This window comes from Falco peregrinus, chromosome 1 (assembly GCF_023634155.1).
Source record: "Falco peregrinus isolate bFalPer1 chromosome 1, bFalPer1.pri, whole genome shotgun sequence".
Lineage (NCBI taxonomy): Eukaryota > Metazoa > Chordata > Aves > Falconiformes > Falconidae > Falco > Falco peregrinus.
Window position 1 is genome coordinate 119,143,681 of NC_073721.1, and position 19,870 is coordinate 119,163,550.

Consider the following 19,870-nt stretch of genomic DNA (forward strand, 5'->3'; position numbering starts at 1 on the left):
TATTTTTGAGGTGCCTGTGAACCAAGACTGATTTGTTGCTTCTAGGAGCAAGGGTGCAACTCCAGCTACGTTGAAAAATCACAGAAAAAAAGAAAGCCATTTCCTGAAGTCCCTGAGAAGGGAAATGTCTGTGTAGCTTAAAGGACTTAAAGTCCCTTGCTGACCTGTGCACCTAATTCAAGATTAAGCTGTTTCCCTGTATGGCACTCTACATAAAAGCAGCTGCTGGGATGGGGGATTATCCTGTATGTAAATGTCTGTGTATGTATGTATTTATTTCCACTGTTGTTTCTCTTGTCTATCACTTTGTAGGTGTTGTGTGTCTGTTAAATAACATGCCAAAACATATCTGGCTCAGGAACCTCATGGGCTTCATTTGGGATGGTAGAACACAGGTCGTGGAGTTGTATTTACAGTCTAGTGTAATGTGACTTCTGAGGGGGCTTGGCTGTAGGGCCCCCCCAGGACCCCTGTACCTCAGTGCTGAGTCATCAGAAAGTCATGCCTGTGCATGTCACTGGGAACAAGCTAGGGTCTTTTTTCTGCCTCTTCTAAAATGCTGCCCACATGGCTTTGAGTGTCAGGTCAAAAATAACCTTGACTTTTTTTAGCAAACACAATCAATAAAACAAGAGCCAATCTGGCTGCCACCTCTTTCCCAGCTGTGGTTGCTCCATAGCTCTGGGCTGCTCCATCCCTCCCTGAAGGTCATTGCTTGGATGCTGTAACTTCAGCATGACCTGGTGGTAAATGCACATTATCCCGTTTTTGCTTCTTTCCACATTCTTCCTATTGGAGGACCTCTTTTGTGTGTGTGTATGAGTTGAAGATGGGAAATGTCTTCAATGTGTTTCTAGCCTTGCTCAGTCCTGCAGTCTTGTGGCCCAGGACCTAAACTCACAGTCCTGCCCTGTCTCAGAAGGGTTTCAGCGAGCTGTGGGATCTCTTGACTGACTCCTCCCAGTCTGTGTTTTGTTCTGCAAGTGTTCGCAGGGGCCTTAGATGTTGGCAGGGAATATGAAATAGCTATAATAATGTCCTTTTTCTCATTCTGTCTGGGACGCAGGTGATTCAAGCCAATGAGCAGGTCATTGAGGATGAACTGTAACTTTCACTGTCGTGTAGCAACCAGTTGGGAGCTTATGCTGCATCCTTACATTAACCCCTTTGGGTGTGTAGATAATTATGAGACATGTGGGAAGCAGAGGTGACTCTTGCAGGTCTCTGCTTTTCTTGGATCTGCATGGTGAGACTGCAGAAATACGTTTAGATTTAGTCCAGGCTTTGTATTTTCCTTTCTTGGTGGTGTCTGGGCTATGGCTTAAATAGGTCCATATAGTTCTGTCACACTGATTCATTTGTTCTTGTGCAAGCACAAGGTGTAATGAATGCTGGAGGAGGAACTTGTGGCCCCTGTGACTGTTCTAGAAGTGGTCAAAGTTCCCTCTCCTGCTTACTTGCCCCCTGGACCACCACGTGGGGTCCTGCAATGTTCTTGCCTAGAATCATAGGATGGTTCTCAGTGCTGGCTTATCACCCCAACCCTGCATCACTTGGAACTGTTTCCCCTCTCCAGGGCCAAGTTCAAAGCCAACTATTGCATCAAGGCAGATTGTGAGCTTGGGTGCACATGTTCATAAACTTAAAAGTTGGGCTTCTTTCACATGTTGTCTAAGAGGATCAGCCAGAAGTGTTTTCCCCCTCTCAGTTCACCTTTGAAAGAGGACCACCTCCACCTGCTCCCCAGCAAAGAACCTCTTGAAAATGTTTGTGCTTTCTGGTGGGAGTATGTCTGAGTTTAATCTGGGAGAAAGACTGAACTGGCCGAGGACTGAGCTTCCTCCCCACGACGCAGCGTTGCAGCTTGTTAGCAGAAGCCCACGGCCACAGCCAGCTGGCCACACTGCTGCCAGCATTGCTCCTGTGCTGCCTGTAACAGGGGACCCTGTTCTCTGGGGCTGTTGTTCTGTCACTTTCCCCTGGCTCTAATATTTATCGAATAACGATCCTGCAGTGACAGATCTATTTCTGGGCTTGTTCTCTATAACATACCTGCCAGAGTGCCCCCAGGCGACTCAGGAATTTATAATAAAGGCATGGTTTCCAAACTAAGTTGTTTGCTGTCCTGCCAACAAAGGCTAGGACCCTGTTTATCCACCCCAGTAAGACTGGATAAACATGACTTTTCTTTTTTTTCCTATTTAGGCCCTAATTTTTTGTTGAGAGGTTTTGTGTTTCTGTATTCACTCCTTTTGTGTGAGCTGTATCAACTGTGTCTTTGTTTCATAAATGTGTGCGGTGAGGTACAGAGAGCAAAGATGTTAATGGCTTGGTTGCACGTTCTGTGCCTGAAGCTGTGGGTAAAACACTGTTGTTTGGCTTTTCCAAAATGTTGGGAAAACGGAATGGGGCAGGGTGGTATGGCATGACACACTCTCTTGGTGTGCTGTCCCCTGCATGGGCAGAGTGACCATCTCGTGCAGCAGCTGAGCCTTTCCTTCTTCTCCGCAGACACATAGAGAACTGGAAGAATTTGCAGACGCTGAATGCTGTTGACATGGAGCTGTACACGGGACTCCAGAGGCTGTGAGTATGTCCTGCGTGTCGGGGAGGAGAAGAGCAATGGGCAGCCCCTTCCTTCCAGCAGAGAGCTGTGCTTCCCTCCATCTGCAGTCTCCATGCCGCAGTGTTCGGAGCCTGTTTAAGCTACTGGCTCTACTGTGTTTTGCTATGAGACTCTGCAGAGTGCTTTTTGGTCCTTGCTGGGTCTGTGAGAAGGAAGATTGCTAGCTCCTGACAGTTCTGCCAGCACACATCAACCCTGACCTCTCCCCTGCTGTTCTGGTTCTGGGCTTGTGTGTTGTTCTGACTCATTTCAGCCCCACAATGCAAAATTCCAGCTGTCTCCACTGATCCTTCATTGCTGGGCTGTTGGTCCTCATTTAGTGCAATTGCCATCATGGTGGTGCTGCACAGTAAGGTAATCGCGTCTTCCTGCACAGCACTCTGAGCACCAGGAGAGGTCAACTGTGTGCGTCATGGAGGGGAAACTGAGGTCCATGAGATTGACAGCTCTTGCTAGGTGCTTGGGAAGCCTGGCCAAGCAAGAATACCACTCAATTCCCCCTCCTGCATCCTCCTGGAGCTGGGAGTGCCCTGAGTGCTGCTTGTGTGAGATGCAGTGTTGTTCAGACTTAATCGGAGACTTTGCTAATCTGTTTCCCTGGGAGCTTTGCATTAGGTACAGCTTGTGTGTGGGTTGGAGGAGAGGTGTACGTTGCTGAGCACTCAATATCTAAACCCCAGAAAGCTGTACTTCTAACACACATAACCCTTGTAAGCAGGCTGGCTGCTGTTCTCATCTCACCTAAAAAAGCATCAGTGGAGTCAGGCATACACTTGTTCGCAGCAGATATTGATAAATCCTGGTCATAGTGCTGACAGAACTTCTCCAAAACAGGGTGGGAAGAGGATTCCCCCTCAACGTCCATAATTCCCTAGGCAAAATACTCACCCCTCCTTAACAGAGCTGCAAGCAGAAAGGTTTTTCTTGGGTTTGAGGGAGGGGAGATGGCGGTGCTGGGTGTTAAGTTTGCTGTGGGAGCAGGCAGTGCTGCTTGTGGAGATGGAGGGAGAGGAGAGGAGCAGGAGATGCTCTGGGCCACCCCAGCAAGCCTTGGTGAATGTGGGGGGAGATTCTTGTCCAGCAGCTGCTCTGTGCTGAGCCTGTGCTGTCACCGTATCAGATGAAGCTGAAAAGCCCAATTTCCTCTTTGCTTGTAGCTCATAGAGGCTGTCTAGGGAGAGATGTGCCTCCTGGGGCGGGGAATCGAGGGCTCCCAGTGCACTTCAGATGCTGAGTGCAGGGTTTTAGAGCAGTTGTCTGCCTTGACTCCATTGCTGCCCTTCTGCATCTCTTCACAGGACAATCAGGAACTCAGGACTACGAAACATCCAGCCACGCGCCTTTGCCAAGAACCCTCACCTGCGCTACATGTGAGTGCCAATGGCTCCTCTCCTTTTCCCTCTGCTCCCTGTGGGAAGGTGATCCCTGGAATGGATCTCCAAAGTGCCTGTCGGGCAGAGCGATGGGGAAAGGGATGGAGAGGTGGTAAAGGACAGGAAAAGGAACAGCGGATATGCAGGGAAGCATGATGTGACGCAGGATGGGGTGAGCTCCCACTGGGCAGCTGATGGGGTTTGGTTTCTAGTCCTGCCCTGGCTTTGATCGCTGCTCTAACCATCGCTTGCATCATTAGCAGCCTTGCGGTGGCTGGTGCACATTTCCCTTTCTGCAGAGTTCGGGGGGCAGCCACACGCCTCACCACACAGCTGGAGCCTGCCCTGCTCATTAGCTTTTAACCAAAGGATGCTTTTCTGGCACAAATCCTGGGGCACGGGGCTGTCAGCTTTGGGCCTAATTATTAACTTCTTAAACTGGTGTCTGCAGCAGGCCTGGGGTAGGGCTGTTTTGTGCTGGAGAGGCTGGAGTCCTGTTATCATGGGACATTGCACAAGTGTCCAGCTGCTGGGGCATCATTAGCCAGTGGGTATGGTGTTGTCTTGGGGACGTTCCACATCCTTGAGGCTAAGGGCACTGATTTCTCTTCTAGATATGCATTTACCTTTCCCAAGGCAATAAAGAAAAGCCTGGATTTCAGGCTGGTGTGCCAGGCCCTCCATGGGCTTGAAATAGCTCATCAAAGTGACTGTGTCTGAGATCAAACCCCTCTCTGCTCTGGTATAGCTATAAAAGGAGTAAAGGGGCTGGTGAGAGGCCTTGGCCGTGGGCATGAGTTGATGGGCTGGGTGGAGAGTGTGTGTATCCCTGCTTTTTGGAAACCAGCGTTAGTGGCTTCTTCCATGAAAAACAGTCGTAGTGCACATCTGTTTGAGTCTGCAGATGCGTGTGGCCATCGATATGGGCGTGCTGCTGGCGGAGGGAGATAGATGTGACCTGCAGAGCAGGATAGATTTGTCTTTTGATGTCTGCTCAGAGATGATGTGAACTGAAAAACCCCAAAAGCTTCCTTTTTGGAAAACCAGTTACAGTTGCTAAGTGACGGTAAAGTACTTGCTAAATAGGAGATCTGCTGTACCAAAGGGCATGAATAGTTGTGAAGAAGCACTGAGCTTGTGTGTTTTGTCATAATAAACCTTCCTTAATGCTGACCACTGGGAATTTCCTGATTTCTGTGCTTTGTTATTTTGATTTGTAGTGTTTGTTTTGTGTGTTTTTGTAGTTTTTTTACTGAGAAATGTCTCTCTGAAGACCTCTCCCACTTGATTATTTTTTTTTGGGGGTGGTGGTGGGGTGTTTGTCAATTGTGCAGTTGCTGTTTATGTATCCAGCAGATAAAATGTATAACATTTGATTCCTGATTAAATTAGTTTGGATGTTGTAGTTTAGAAGGCCATGTATGCTTGTTTTGAGGCTGAATGTGGTGTTAATATGTACACATGCGATTGTTGCTGCTTTTTCCAAAAGTGTTTGGTTTTGTCTTTTGAGATTACTTTTGAGATTGGAAAAAAACCCACATCCATCTTGTGTCAAGAGTTAAGGTTGGTATGTGGTGATGAAATATGTGTTTGTTTACTGCTTGGGTCATGTAAGATTGATCATGTTCTTAACATCTTTCTTTCCTTGCTTTTTGAAGCTTGAGGCAAGTAAGTATATTATTTGGTTAGTGTTTTCTAGTGGGTTTTGATGCTGTTCCTGGGAGCTGGCAACGTGGATGTTTGCAGGGTTGATGTCCCCCTTGGTGGATACTGGGCACCCAGGGATGGAGACCTGGTGCTTGCAGGGATGGTGGTTCCCTCCTGTTCCCCAGAGGCTCCTGGGCCATGGTGCTGCTGCTCCCTTGCAGCCAGGCTGCTTTTTCTGGAGTGGCTCTGGAGGCTTTGCATAGCCTGGCAGGTACCTGGTGCCACCCGGGGCCCCTCCATGGCTGTGGCACTGTGCAAGTGCACCGGGGTGCCTCCTCGGCTCCTCTACAGCTGCTGCCTCCTGGGAAGCTTGGCTCGCCAAAGGCCTGACATTTTCTGCAGCCGCTGCACGTAGGAGCCAGGGATAAAAGGATTAATGGAAATGTCACTCTGCTGTAAGTCTTGGCCTGCTGTAACCAGGTACAGTAGCTGACAGGAGCAAGGGATACTGTCCCAATCCCCTTGCAGTAGGGCTGGCTGCAGCTGGGTACGGGGCTGGGGACCATCGGATGGTGTGCTTAAGCTTGTTGAGTTCCTGCTATGTGTTATTGCTGCTGCTCTGGTTTTTCTTCTCCTTTGCTGGCTGTTTGGACAGTTGCAGGTGGACTTGAGGCTATAAGATGGCAAAATGTGTCTCATAAATGACGGAGGGGTTTCACTGCCAGGAGGGGTTGGCACAAGATGGTGGGGATGGTGAGCTGGACCTTTGCAGGGTGTTACAAGCTAGGTCTGAGCAGCAGCAGGCATTTTTCCATGTGAAGCTCATGTACAAATTGTAAAGACTCAGAAGCTGTTCCCTGCTCCCCATCCTGGGTTAAATCTCAGCCTCCTGCTGAAGTGAGTTTTTTTCCCCAGTGCCTTTCATCAAGGTTTCCTCCTCTCAGATGGGCCAGATAGCTCTGTCTTCTCCCAGCAACTTCTATTTCTGGCCCTTCCTCTGTGCACATGTTTGTCTTCAGACCCCAGCTGTGCAATCACAAGCAGATAACTTATCACAGCTCTAATTGCAGGAGCTCAGGTTTGTGGGGGTTTAAGATAGTGGTTCTGGATGAAGTTTGGCTTGTTCCCCTTCCTCCCCCCCCTTCCCCATCACAGAATCAGGGAGGAAAAGCGAGAGACTTATGAAGGGGCTTTTCAGCATTCAGCTGCCTGAGTGGTAGGCTTCAAAGTGCTGCCTGGCAGGATCATGCCTGTCCTTTAAGTTTTGAAATTAGCTGTATAAGGGGGTTAAGGCCAACCTAATCAGTGGAGGAGCAGTGAGTGACTGGAAGGCAGAGGTGTACATCTAGCAATAACTTTGTGTATTCTTCTTGAATGAGGAGCGTTAGGGCTCCATGTCTTCTCTGATCGCCGGTGCTGTGAAGCCTATCACTGCTATGCAGGCAATTAATCCAAAATATAACAGTAGGTTTTGTAATGTGGAACTACCTCTTCTGCTGGCAGTTAGGCTGAGGCAGTTAACTCTTCCCAGAACAAGTACTGGCTAGATGTTGAATGGGGATGGTTGTGGGTCTGGTCGAAGCTGGTTAGTATCCAGTGTCATTTTGTGCCCTCACTGAGGTCGTCTTGCTGGGCAAAGTTGCACTGGTGTGTTCCTGGTCCTGTGTCTGTGCAGCTTTGACAGCCCTTTGGCTAATGTGGGGATGGTCCTAGAGAGCACCATGCATTGGATGCAAGGACCAGCAGGTCTAGGCTGTGGAAAACTGAGCCTTTGTAGCCAAGATTTGTGGAAGTCAGTGTTAGCAGGTGAACGTAGGAAATGTTTGGTGTTGACAGAAAACCTCAGTCTTTGGCTTGAGGCTGTACAAGAAAACTGTGGGGTGATATGGTCCCTACATTTGAGACATGTAAACCCTCTGAATACATATTCACTATGTCGCTGTGTTTAGCACAGCTTGTTGAGGAAAGTCTTGCACGCTCTCACTCTCTATCATTTTCCTAATAACACTGGAATGCTTTGGCCAGTTTATTTGAACTTGATAAAGGATTGCAAGTCATGGGGATATCAAGTTCCCGCTCATATCATAAAACAGGCAGAGGAACAGTAAAGCGAGGTTGTTTGAGTGCCTTGTGGGGAAGAATACAACATTATCACATTCCTCATTAGGTACTGGGAAGTCCACAGGCGAGCTCAGCTTCACAGCGCACCAGGAATCCGTGCATGGGAGAGAGGACAGGACCTGTTTGCTGCTGGCCAAAGCATCCAGCTTTTGCTGGCTGTGGGACAGTAGAGCTGTGCATGTGGGAGAGCAGACTCCCACCAGGTTGTGCCTAGAGCTAGACAAGCTGACATTTGCAGTACATGAGTCTCCCCTTTACTGGGAAGCGGGTGCTTAGGAGACTGATTCCCTCTAAATGATTTCTTGGGCGGCTGTGTACTCAGCCAGCCAGTCAGGAGGCACTGCCTTTTATTTGCAGAGGGTAATTGTGCACACCTTATTTACTGTGTAGTAAAGAAAACAAATTAAGGCTGTGTAATTATACAGACAGGCACACTTTTAAATAAGGCTTAAGTAGTCAGATTTCTATTTAGAAAATTAATAATTGCCATTTCTGTCTGCATTCATAGGCTCTTCTTAAACTGTCTTCTGGAGGTTTATACATGCTTTAAATTGGTTTGTGGGCTGGTCAAGACACAGCTCCTGTCAATGAGCTCACTCTCAGCCCTGCCCGCCAGAGTAAGGATGGCATGGGTGATCAAGCTGTCTCTTCCAGGGGTCTTAAAGATGGAGACCCTGGAGTGGTTTGTGCGGAGTGTAACAGCTTTTTGAGTATGGTATGGTCAGATCACCTTCTGCTCCATAGGCATTTTTGTGTGATCCTGCCAGTCTTTTTCTCCCAAAGTTGAGGGTTGGGGAAGGTCTAGAAGGTGCTGGCAGGAATGTGCAGGGATCTGCTTTGCCTGGTGAAAGACTGAGCTGGCTGATCTATGGGCTTGTTGTCACAGGCAAACTTGAGCTGTGATTAATCAGAGCTTCCCAGAACCTCCTCTGTAGGTTGTGTTGTTTACTGAGCATGGAGTTAGCTTCAGTGTCCTGGCTGGGTTCACAGCAGTTGAGCAGTGTCATATGAACTGTTGCCCTGGTATTGGATGTGGTTTGTAGCTTTGATGTGGGAATTCCCAGAGATGTGTTATGGTTTTAGGCTTTGATAGGAAAGAAGCTGGGCTGCATCCCCTGAGAACTGAGGTAGCTGAGGCAGCACAAGGTTGGTGAGTTGCTCTCTGCCCTCTTCAGTGCTGTTTCAGGACAGCACTTGAAGCCCTCCAGCAACTGAGACCCATGCACTTTCAAAGGGCTGCAGGCAACTGTCTTGCAAGGCTGGCAAGGTTCACCTCCTTTGCTCTGTGTGTCTGGGAGCTTGATCGAGACCTTACACTAAATAAAGAAATAAACAAAATATCAGATGCTGAATTATTGCAAGTATAACACTGTTCCCTCTAAGTCATGTCTTGAGGGTCATTTTCCCCTGCTTTGTAGTTAATGATCTATTGCCTTGCTCTGAAAGAGTCATTCTTATATACGCAGCAGGGTTAAACTCTTGCTCTCTTCCCATAACCAGCTCCAGGCCCTGTGGCTGTCTGCAGTCCTCCACTTGATTCTGGATGTCCTGTTACCCTTCCTCCCCCTCCCTGATTATTTCTCCCTGCTTTGTCCTTTCGTCACTGTGCTGCTGTCATACCTATCCCAGCAGTCTTCTCCTAACCCAAACTGTCATGTGTTAATTGCTTCTGATTTCCTGTCCATACTCTCAAGTCAGTGCAGCCTAATAAGTCTGCATGTGAGACAGGACACAATATATGACTATATGTAAGTTCTTAGCTCACTGGGAGGGTGAAGTAAAATGCATCTACCTAAGCCCCCTCCTTGATAATTTAACTTGGTTTAGTTTGCATTTGTAAAGGGCTAAATAGGAACTGAATTTCTCCATGAATATAGGCAAAATAGCTATGAGAAGAATTTAAAGGGCACTTTAATTTCCACTGGGTGAATGTTCCTTTACTATCCCTAATCAGGCAGGCAGCTTGGGTACCCTTTGACTTCCATTTGTACTCTAAGGATGTTCCTGCTGCAGCCTCTTCTAGGGGCAAACTTCTGTGCTGTGATTTACTCGGGGAAGCATTTCTCTGCCATGTGTCTCTAGTTATTATATAAAATGCTGGGCATGCTTATAGAGCAGTCACTAAAATAAACAGCAGTAACATCTCCTCTGTTTCCCTTAACTTTCCTGTCCTGCCCCCCATCTGCTTTGTTCCCTTGGATGCCAGTGTAGGGCAGGTCCTTGCTGATATGCTAATCAGTAGTAGTGGTGTGATGGCATGTTTATTCCCAGTTGTTACCGCAGGTGACTGATAAGCAGTTAACTGCAGCATTTCCTTTTTCTGTAGCCGGCAGAGGTAGGTCCTGCGTTTTACCAGGCATTGTGCGCAAGGCCAGAGGAGAGACCATTTCCCTGCAGGACTGTGGCTTTCCTTCAGGCTGGGTTGAAATCATTTGACCTGCATTCAGAGGGCTGGGTAACTAATTCCTGGCTTCAGGCTGCTTTGCTCTGCTGTGAAGAAGGTTTAATGTGTTGCAGTAGGAGGCGGAGTGGCGAGTTTGTGACTGATGTACTCTAGTGGGGCGTGAGAAGGAAAGTTTTTAACTCAAGCACTGTGCACCTTACGGCAAGACTTGTCCTGCCTCAGTTCCTCATTGGAAAACCTGGAATAATAACATATATTTTCTCTGCTCTTATTTGATCTATTTGCAGCGTAACACTTTGTATGGTTTCTAGTGAAACCTGGCCTTGAATTGTGGGATGCTGTTGCAATGTAAGATGAGTTATAATAATGCTATCATAAATGTTCGTTGCCGGGTTGGATTCTTAGGTTATAACTATCACTCTGGTACCTGGCTCTCAGGATTTTGCTTTGTCTCTCCTTTCTTTCTTTGAAATGTTGAGATGTTCTATCTAGCTGCGCTGTGTGTCTATTAGAGTTACTTCCCATTCTGAAGTTTGATCAATTGTCTTTTGGCGGATGTGTGAAATGGGCAATGGTGGTTTTACAAAGGTCCTGTTTTTTTCCCATCCACTCTTTAAAAAAGATTGCAGACAATGCTGGGGATGTTTTGAATGAGTCTGTTCCTACGTGGGGCTATGTGTATGTGGGTCTTTTTATAAGGCTTGTTTCAGGATTGGGGTAAAATGTGAACCTGAGATAAGTTGAGGTTTTGTGGGGACTCATCCTCTGTGACACAGTCCTTGCTGTTCAGCAATGGCCTGATGGATATCTTGTTGTGAGCTTCCCTTCAAGGAGAGGCCAAACGTTCCTCTTGGATGTGATCCTAAAGATGAGGTGTAATTTTGTCTTGGTTAAACATCACTGCATCTCTTGAGATCAGCAGTACAGAATGAGCTGATTTCTGGAGATTTGGGCATAAGAAGGACCGGATCTTGTTCCTAGGCTTCTGAGGTCACTGTGGCATGGAGGTACTCCAGAAACAGCTTCTGGCTGTCCCTTTTGCTTGTTCCCCAGAACTTGTGGCTCAGCTGATTACATGTGGTACATGGCACATCTTACCCGCTTGTGCCAGTATCAGAGCTGCTGCACTAGGAGGAGGACCTTCCCCAAGAGGGACCTGAGGACATGCAAACCTGCTTGAAAGTTGCTGGGGGAGAGAGTGAACAATCACGGTAGGATGAGTGAAAGTTAAGTGACTGCACAAGTTATGTCAGCTGGGATTTTTCTTTCCATGATACTGGTTTACTAACAGTATGATTGCAGGACTGTTTTTCAGTTTTTGATGTCCGGGCAATAAGCACCAGGGCAGAAAAATAGAAACAGTAAAATCGTATATTATTTGAGCAATTAGATACGACATGGCATGAATGATGGGACATTAATTCATGATGGTGTGTGACTAGGCAAGAATTTAAATGTCATAAGTTAGGCAGTTGTGTGTTTTATTGGAATGATAAAATATTATTGGAAAACTAGGCGAGGGGGTGGAGTTTCCGACTAACCCCCTCCCGTCGTTTGTATTTGTGAAGGGGTGAGCTGTGAATTATGTCAGATGCAAGAGACTGTGGGATAGTTCCAAGGCTGCCAGTGGGGGCCAGAAGTTTGCCTTCCCCAGGAGCTGTGGGTTAGCTGTATCAGTAGACTGGCTGGTGACTGAGGATGAGTGACTGAGGTTTCACGCCTGCTGCCTCCAGCCTGCCGTGGGGCCAGGCCTGGCTTCCCCCCGGTTGCTCCTCCGGTGGGGCCGTGCCCGCACCGTGCGCCCGCGGGGCCGCGCTTCAGCACCACGGACAGGGCCGACAGCGCCCGGCCCACCCCAGCGCGGGTCTCCCTGCCCGGAGCCGCGATCCCCGGTTCCCGCTGCGTCCCACCGTCCCGGAGCCGCGATCCCCGTTTCCCGCTGCGTCCCACCGTCCCGGAGCCGCGATCCCCGTTTCCCGCTGCGTCCCACCGTCCCGGAGCCGCGATCCCCGGTTCCCGCTGCGTCCCACCGTCCCGGAGCCGCGATCCCCGTTTCCCGCTGCGTCCCACCGTCCCGGAGCCGCGATCCCCGTTTCCCGCTGCGTCCCACCGTCCCGGAGCCGCGATCCCCGTTTCCCGCTGCGTCCCACCGTCCCGGAGCCGCGATCCCCGGTTCCCGCTGCGTCCCACCGTCCCGGAGCCGCGATCCCCGGTTCCCGCTGCGTCCCGCCACATCCCGCCACTCCAGCCTGGGCCTGGCCCTCTGCCTGGGCCTGGGCTTCTCTGCCTCCCACCCTCCAGATTTCCAGGCCTTCCTGCCTCTGTCCCAGTTCAGCCTCCTGTCTTCCCTGCCTGCAGCTGGGCTTCCTTGCTGCCACATCAGCTCTGATGTCTCTGCCTGCAGCCTAGAGCCAGCCCTGGCCACCTTGCCTGTAGCATGGACCCTGGCCTCTAGCCTTGTCCAGGCCTCTTGGCCCTCCCTGCCTCTCTGCTTGCCGCCTGGCCTCTGGTGCAGCCTCCCTGCATGCACCTAAGCCTCCTGGCTTCTCTGCCTCTTCCTTGGCCCCAGCCTGCAGCTTGGCCTCCCTGCATGCAGCCCTGCCGCCTTTCACCTTCTCTTGGAACAAACTCCTTCCCCTTCCAGGCCTAGCCAAGCACCCCAGGGCAGGGAGTGGAGCTGTGGCTGTGCACACCTGACTGCAGGGGCAAGTTGGATGGAGCCATCCAGTGTGAGCCCACCGGAGGGGTGGCCAGCCTGGTTTCACTACAGCCGTGCCTTTATTCTTCCAACTCTCCCACTATGGAGCCAGTCTGTCGAGATGCCTGTTTGATAGATGCAATACAAACCTCCTGAGCTGCAGTGGTTTCTGGCGCTGGATTTGTTCTGCAGTGCGAATGGAGTTGTCTTGCAGCACTGCTACCCAGCTGCTGTTTGTGGGTTTCTCATATGAGTAGCTCTTTAGGAGATCTGCCATTCAACCTTACTGCAACCACAACCCATGGGCTTTGGCTAAATGTTTGTTGTATCCAGTTGTGTGTGTTGATAATTGTGGGTAATTTGCTGTCTCAGAATAATGAAAGAATGCCTGCTGCCGTCTGAAGTACTTGGTGCTTCATGGTGATTAGTCTTTTCATTTGAAAATGTTCCTTATGGTGACCAATATTTGAAGATAAAGGGTGGGTGAAAGATATTTCTCCTTTCCAAGTACATCATGTGTTGAGAAGAGCAGGAAAAGTGTAACTGCCTTGTCCAGATGTTCTTGTGTTTTTTGAGGGAGCTAATTGTCAAAGACAAAACATGTTTCTGCTTTTGGGGTGGTTATAAGCAAGAAGTGTATCAAGCAGGCTTTTCTGGACTCTGACTGCATTAAGTCACCAATAGTTCCCTGTCCCCCTCATCTAATCGTGCCTGGAGCTGTGATGAGGCATGTTGTACCATGGCTCAGGTGTAGCTGGAGGCAGGTGTCTGCTCAGGGTGTTGCTCCTCCCTGTGTGCTCAGCTGCTGCAAACAGGGACTATGCCTGTGCTCGGGTGTGCTCCAGGCATCTGCTGCCTCCCTGCTCCTCATCCCCACCCCACAGGCCCCTGGAGGGAAGCAGCAGCCTGGTGCGAGGCAGCTCCCTGCTTGATGCTGTCTGTCTCTAAGGCTGCGTGTTTTTCTTGCTGTTTGATGAGGTGTAGCGGGAGCACGTCAGCCTCACCTCCCGCTGCAGCCAGGAGCCTCCGCACAGCATGGGAGGTGGCAGCTGCCATCTCCACTGGCTGACAGCATGGTCCCTTCAGTCCCCTGTTCCCCATGTGTGTACCTCCCCATAGCAGCCGTGTCCCGTGTGCCCCCCAGCTCTGGTCCCTCATGGGAGCCTCCCAGCCCCCTGTGCTGTGGGTGTAGGTGGCTCCACTCCCTGCCAAGGTGGGGTGAGTGCTGTAGGCTAATGGCAGGCTTTCTTTTCATTAGCTGGTGTAAACACAGCTCTTTGGCAGCAGCCTGCTTTTCTGAGCCCAGGAAGACCATTTTTCCTTTTATTTATAATTTTGTGAAGTGTCAAGCCACAGAATTTTTAATGATAATAAGCAGCAGAGGAAACTTATTTATTCATTGTAAAGGTGGGTGTCATTCCAGGGCTGTAGGTTGTTTTTTTTAATGCTTCCCTCGCAAGAAATGTTGGCTGCTCATGCAACCTGCCTTCCAGTGTGCTCAAGTGACCTTCCCTGCGAAGCTCACCACTGCAGTTCCTGCTTGGCTCAGTGGCTTTCCAGACCCTGTCCCATGCAGGACCTGTGGGCCAAGTGAACTGGGAAAGGAGAAGCAAGGAAAATATAGTGGGGTGGGTGTATTCATGTGCTTGGTGAGGTGCAATGGAACAAAAGGGAGTCATGAGTTCTCAGTCTCTTGCTTTCTCCTGTTGCTGTGCATTGCTTACATCTGCTTCCCAGACCAGCCTCTGTGATGGATTTGACTGCTGAGGAAAAGCAGGGAAGAGCTTTTTGGGATTACATGTAGCGCTTGCCTTCTGTCAGCCTATGAAGCTGCCAGTGGTGACTGGAAATAAAAAGTGGATCCATGGCATATGGAAGGACCAGGGCTCCTTCCTGAGGTGCAGAAAGGCAGAGAGCAGATCTCAGAGCAGGTCAAAGATGAGCAGGGGATGGGATGCAGCTGTGGAAGGGACAGGGACCAGTCTGAAGAGAGGACTGCAAGAAAGGATTGGAGCAAGGATTCATTAGGAAAGAAGGTTGAAATGGAGCAGAAGGGTGATGGGCTGTAGAAAAGGTGATGGGGAAAACTGATCTGGAGGGGGGGGGCGTGCCTTGAGGTAGGGAAGAAGCTTATGTGTATAAGCTCTGCAGGGGGAAGCAAGTGTAAGGGAGAAATGGGTTTGCTAGAAAATGCTTGAGAACCGTGCCTTGAATTAACCAGAACCTTCCTCTCCCCCTTCGATGAGGCTTTGTAGGCAATATTAGAATCTTCCTAATTATTTTTCTTGGACGAGTTTTACGATCCTGATGATATTAATTATTCTTAAAGGTCAACAGCACTCACTTGAATCCCCTTCTGTTCTATCATGTAATCAGTTAATTAATTGGAAACCATTTAGCAGTGTCTGCTGAGAGCTTAGCCTGCCTTATGCCCTGTTGTTTTGCTATTGCTGGGAGATATATATATGTGTGTGTGTGTGTGTATATATATATATTTTCATTATTGTACCCCTTCCTTTCTTCAGAGGCTCTGCAGCGTGCTTGGCACTGTCCCAGCCCATCACAGCCTCTGACACCCCTCCCTGAGGCAGGCAAATTGGGATTCAGGCCTAGCTGTTACATTCCAACCGCCCTGCAAGGGTAGCGTTTGAGATTACTTAGGGCTTGCTGACGTCCAGGCATCCAAGTAGGTGTCTGGGTTTTTTTCCTTAAGATAAATTTGATGCAAGAGCCCTCTAACGGCTAGAGAGCACAGCCCTGGTTCAGGAGGGAGAGGGAGGACCAGGCACTGTCCCAGTGCATCTGTGCTTGATGTGTTGAAGTTGAGGCTCTTGTGTGGTCCTTGTCCAGCTCTCCCAGTGCCTGCCTGGGGATCTGGGGTGACCTCCCAGTGGCAGTGGTATCTCCTGAGCCCTTGTCCTTGCTTACTCCAGTGCAAGCAAGGGGGAGGTGGTGGGAGACACATGTGAGCCTGGGAGGGCACATGTTTGGGGTCTGTTGTCACTGTGTACTCAGAGATGCAGGGAAGTGCCCCTTAGGCACAGCTCTCCTTCCCATGCTGTCTCCTAGAGCTGTGCTTCGCTGCAGTACAGAGCGATTTGGTTTGCTTTGGGTCCACTGGAAACCTGTGAGTAGGAGGCATTCCCCAGTTCCCAGCTCCCATTCCTCTGTTCCCAGCTCAAAGAAACATGCAATTTGAAGCAAACAGGCAGGATAAACCCAACCCCTCACTGGAGCTGTCAGCTGGCAACCCTTGTTCTCAGTCGGCACACATCTCCAGTATTATTTCTGTATGCCGAAGCAGGAGAAAAGCCCAACATATAGTTATATTTTGGGCCTAATAGATCCAAAATTACTACAGTTTGGGAGAGAAGAGATGGGGTGGGGGCAGGACAGGCTTGAGGATGTCTCAGCTGCAGGAGGGCAGCCGTGGGGAAGGGCTCTTGCCCGTTGCAGGTTGGTTTTCCTTTAGCAGAAGACTGACATGTTCTGTGGATGCTGCTGGACTCTGCCCTGCAGGGAAGCTGGCAGGCAAAGCAAAAGCAACTGCAGGCTGACCCAGCTTTTAACCTTTCCTCAAGTCCTCTGAGAGCCCAGATGTCTTTGGAGAAGAGCAGTGGAAAATGTACACAACAGGGGGAGAGATGATCAGAGTCCAGAGGGCCAGATCCCTGCATCTGTTCCACCTCGAAGCATAGGGGACAGCATTACCCACATCTGGTGACAGCTTCCCATCTGTACTGTCCGCTGAACAAAAACTGTGAGCAACAATAAACTCTGAGGGGTGATTTGCCTCCAAACAAAGCTTCATGCAGCTGGGAGATGCCTCAGAAGAGATGACTTAGAGGGTGTGGGAGCGTCACGGGGTTGGGTGGCCTTTAAAATGTTTTGGGATGGGCTGGGATGAAGGCAGCAGCAGGAGATGGCTTGCTGCATTGGCAAAGGCTGTGGGAGGAGAGGCGTGGGGCAGATGTGCTGCTGGCACGGGGTGTGGGAGCCCTGTGATGGAGGCGTGGTGCCTTACGCTTTCCCACTTGCTCTGCAACTTCTGTTTTGTAATGCTATTGTTTAAAGAACAATGCAGAGGACCAGCCTCTTCCACCTCCTTCAGCCCTGTTTCAGTGACAGTAGGGATTCTTTACAAATCAAGGTCGTGCAGCTGGGAAATACCGAAGGGTTGGGCAGTTCCTCCTTGGGCACTGCACCTCTAGGGCTAGTGGGTGTGCACGTGGAGTGGCAGGGTCTCTTGTGTGTCACCAGTGATGTTCTCTTGCTCTCCTTTGGTGCAGGATGCTTTGAGTTTGGAAAATTATTGCCAATTCTGATTGTAGCCCTAGAACAAGGAATATTTTGGGGTGAAATGAGATGATTATGTGATGGGATATGCTGTGTGATGCATGCCTTACAAGGCACAGGACGGTACCTGTGGATGTGAGAAAGGAATTAGTTATGCTATCCAAACTTACAAAGGAAGATTGAGTCTCAGAGGCTTTTTGATTCTGCAGTGTTCAGGGTTAGTAAAGACCTGGGTGTTGCTAAGGGGTTGCTTGATGAGCTGAACTGGAGGTAATGCCAAATCATGGCTGGAGGACTTCTGTAAACTGTCTTATTCCTCCACAGCATCAATACACATGTTCTGGTGCTGAGTCTGGGCAGGGAGCACAAGCGGGAGAACTGCTGGCAGCTATGAAATCTCAGGCTGACCAATTTAACACAGTGTCCTGTTCTGCTAAGTCTGCTTCCCGGGCATGCGAGGTTTGCATGCACTTGGCATTGCCCAGTGCTTTTGCAGGCTCTATCTCAAGCACGTCCTGCTGGGGCTTTGTGCTGAGCTATTGGAGTTTTCAATTGAGTCTAATATTTGCAGAGCCTGATTTGTGGGGAGGCCTGTACTGCCACAGCTTCTGGGACTTGCTGGGGTAATTTTAGCACATTCATTAAGGGAGGACAGTGCATTTTTTCCCTTAATGAGCAAAGCTGCTTACTAAACAGGAAAAGGAGGGAGGGGGAAGGGAGGGTAGGGCGGGCGATGGGGAGTGTAACATTGCATTTAGAGGTCACTGGAGTTATCTGGCAGGGACAAACAATCCCCAGAGTGACTTTCCAGTGTTTTTCTGGTTCAAACCCAAAGCTTTAGCGGCTTACTTGCTGCAGAAATGACGTCTGGATGGACCTACCCCTACACCTACAGCAGCGTGTGAGGCTGCTGACACTTCCCTCTCCTGTGGCCACAGTACCCGGCCAAGGCTGCAGCGAGCTGTGAGATGATGGGAAGCACCTGTTGTGCCTAAAGCATGGGGGATATCAAGGGAGTCCCACAGCACTGGGGAACCGCAGGTGAGGATGTGCATCTTGCCTGTCATTTCTGCCAGGCAGTCGCTCGTGCTCCCTCAGCCCCAGCTGCTCTGCACAGTTAATCCCGCTCCAATCACAATTTTCAGAGTGGCACCATGTTATTAAAATGTGTGAAAAACTTCTCTCGTGTAGAAGTAAATGTGTCAGATTGGCAACAAGGGCAAGTGGAGGATGGAGATGTGTGGAGAAGGGACAGGCATGGAGGGTCCCTCCCCAGCAGCAGTGTTTCTGCTGTTGCATCAGACTGAACTGCATAATATAGCCTACAGTTTAATTACAGGGGCTCCTGCTTCTTGGTGTCATTAATGAGGCAACTGGCTTAATTTAGCTGAATAAAAATGGCTTTAATAATGGAAAAAAATTTGGCTGCTGGGTAATTGAGAGAGAAGACATGCTGTCTCCTCTTGCACTGAAGTCCACTTATTCTGGGCTGCATGGATTCAGACTCCTCTTTTTGTCCCGCACCCGCCCATTCCTTATTAAATGCAGGAGTTTGTTCAGAAGGTGAACCTCAGCGACTCCATCTCTGTCATGTACTGGGACAAAATGGCAGTAGTCACCTCCCCTCCCCTTCCAGTCACCAGCAAGGTCTCGGCAGTGCCTGTGGGGGAGTGCAGGACACAGCGTGTTCCCTCCTGAAACATAGTAGGAGGATGGATGGAAGGAGATGGCAAGAAGTGGGACTATGCTGTCACTCAGTGATAACATCCTGCCTTTGAGGGGTGTGGGGGGCTGCTGGTGGGGGTATGGTGTGATGAGCCACCTGCAAAGCAGGAGGCTTAGGACCATGGCTGCTGCAGCGGGAGGAGAGGAGAGTGGTGTTGAGCCTGAGTCACGAGTGGATTGGATGCCTGCTGCCCTGGACCTGGTCCAGGTGTGCTCCATCCAACTCCTTCTCCCTACTCAACTCCTTTGAAACCTACTCCAGAGGCAAAAAGGACCCTGGCAGCTATTTCTAAAGAATGTCTCTGTGGAAAAGAGCATCCTGTGAGTGATGGAGAAAATGTCCCATGGTGGAGAAGCAGTTTGAGTATGTTCCAGGAGCACTGATGGCAAGTCTGTCCTGTTCACTGCTGAGAAATACGCAGGGAAGGTATTTTATTCCCTTCCCCCGTGTTTCCTCGATGTGTGATGTGCCGTATTTTATTACAGGTAGAGCTGATGCATAGGCTGTTATAAAGGTTCTCTGGCAAGCTCCGCTACAGGACTGCTTCCACTTTCCTATAACTCTGCCAGATTTTAATTGCTCAGGCTGAAGTTTTCTGTGTTGGGTGTCTGCTTCTGCCTGCATTTTTTTGGGGTGGGGGGAATTATTTCTTTCTAGTTTCAAATAAAAACCTGCTCAAATGTTTGAGGCAGTGGAAGGGAGCAGGGGAAACAGTCTGTTTTGTTCAAGCTAGAAAATACTGGTGATGCTCCTGTTGCAGAGCACCTGCACCCTCCTTTTCTGGAAGGAAAGAAACATTGTGAAAGGACAGATTTTCCTTGGAAGACTTGATTTTGCTTTGAGATGTCTCCTTACACAGGCAGAATGGCTCTTGATCCAGTTGGAGAGGAGAAGTTTTGCAAAGGATGTTTGGGCGTGGATAGGGGAGATGACGACTGGCCGCTCTTGTTGGGACACTGGGGTTGGGATTGGAGGATAT

At 49.6% G+C, this 19,870-nt stretch overlaps 1 protein-coding gene across 5 annotated transcripts in view; it reads left to right on the plus strand.

Moving 5' to 3' along the window:
• NTRK3 (neurotrophic receptor tyrosine kinase 3) overlaps positions 1–19,870 on the plus strand; it is a 231,823-nt gene that overhangs the window by 32,434 nt on the left and 179,519 nt on the right. For all 5 annotated transcript variants that reach the window (XR_008749358.1, XR_008749360.1, XM_005242418.3 and 2 more), the window contains exons 2-3: positions 2,512–2,586; positions 3,925–3,996. Coding sequence is in view for 3 of the 5 variants with exons in the window: in XM_005242418.3 (XP_005242475.1) it covers positions 2,512–2,586; positions 3,925–3,996 (147 nt within the window). In the remaining 2 variants the exon portion in view is untranslated. The remainder of the gene's footprint in view (positions 1–2,511; positions 2,587–3,924; positions 3,997–19,870) is intronic.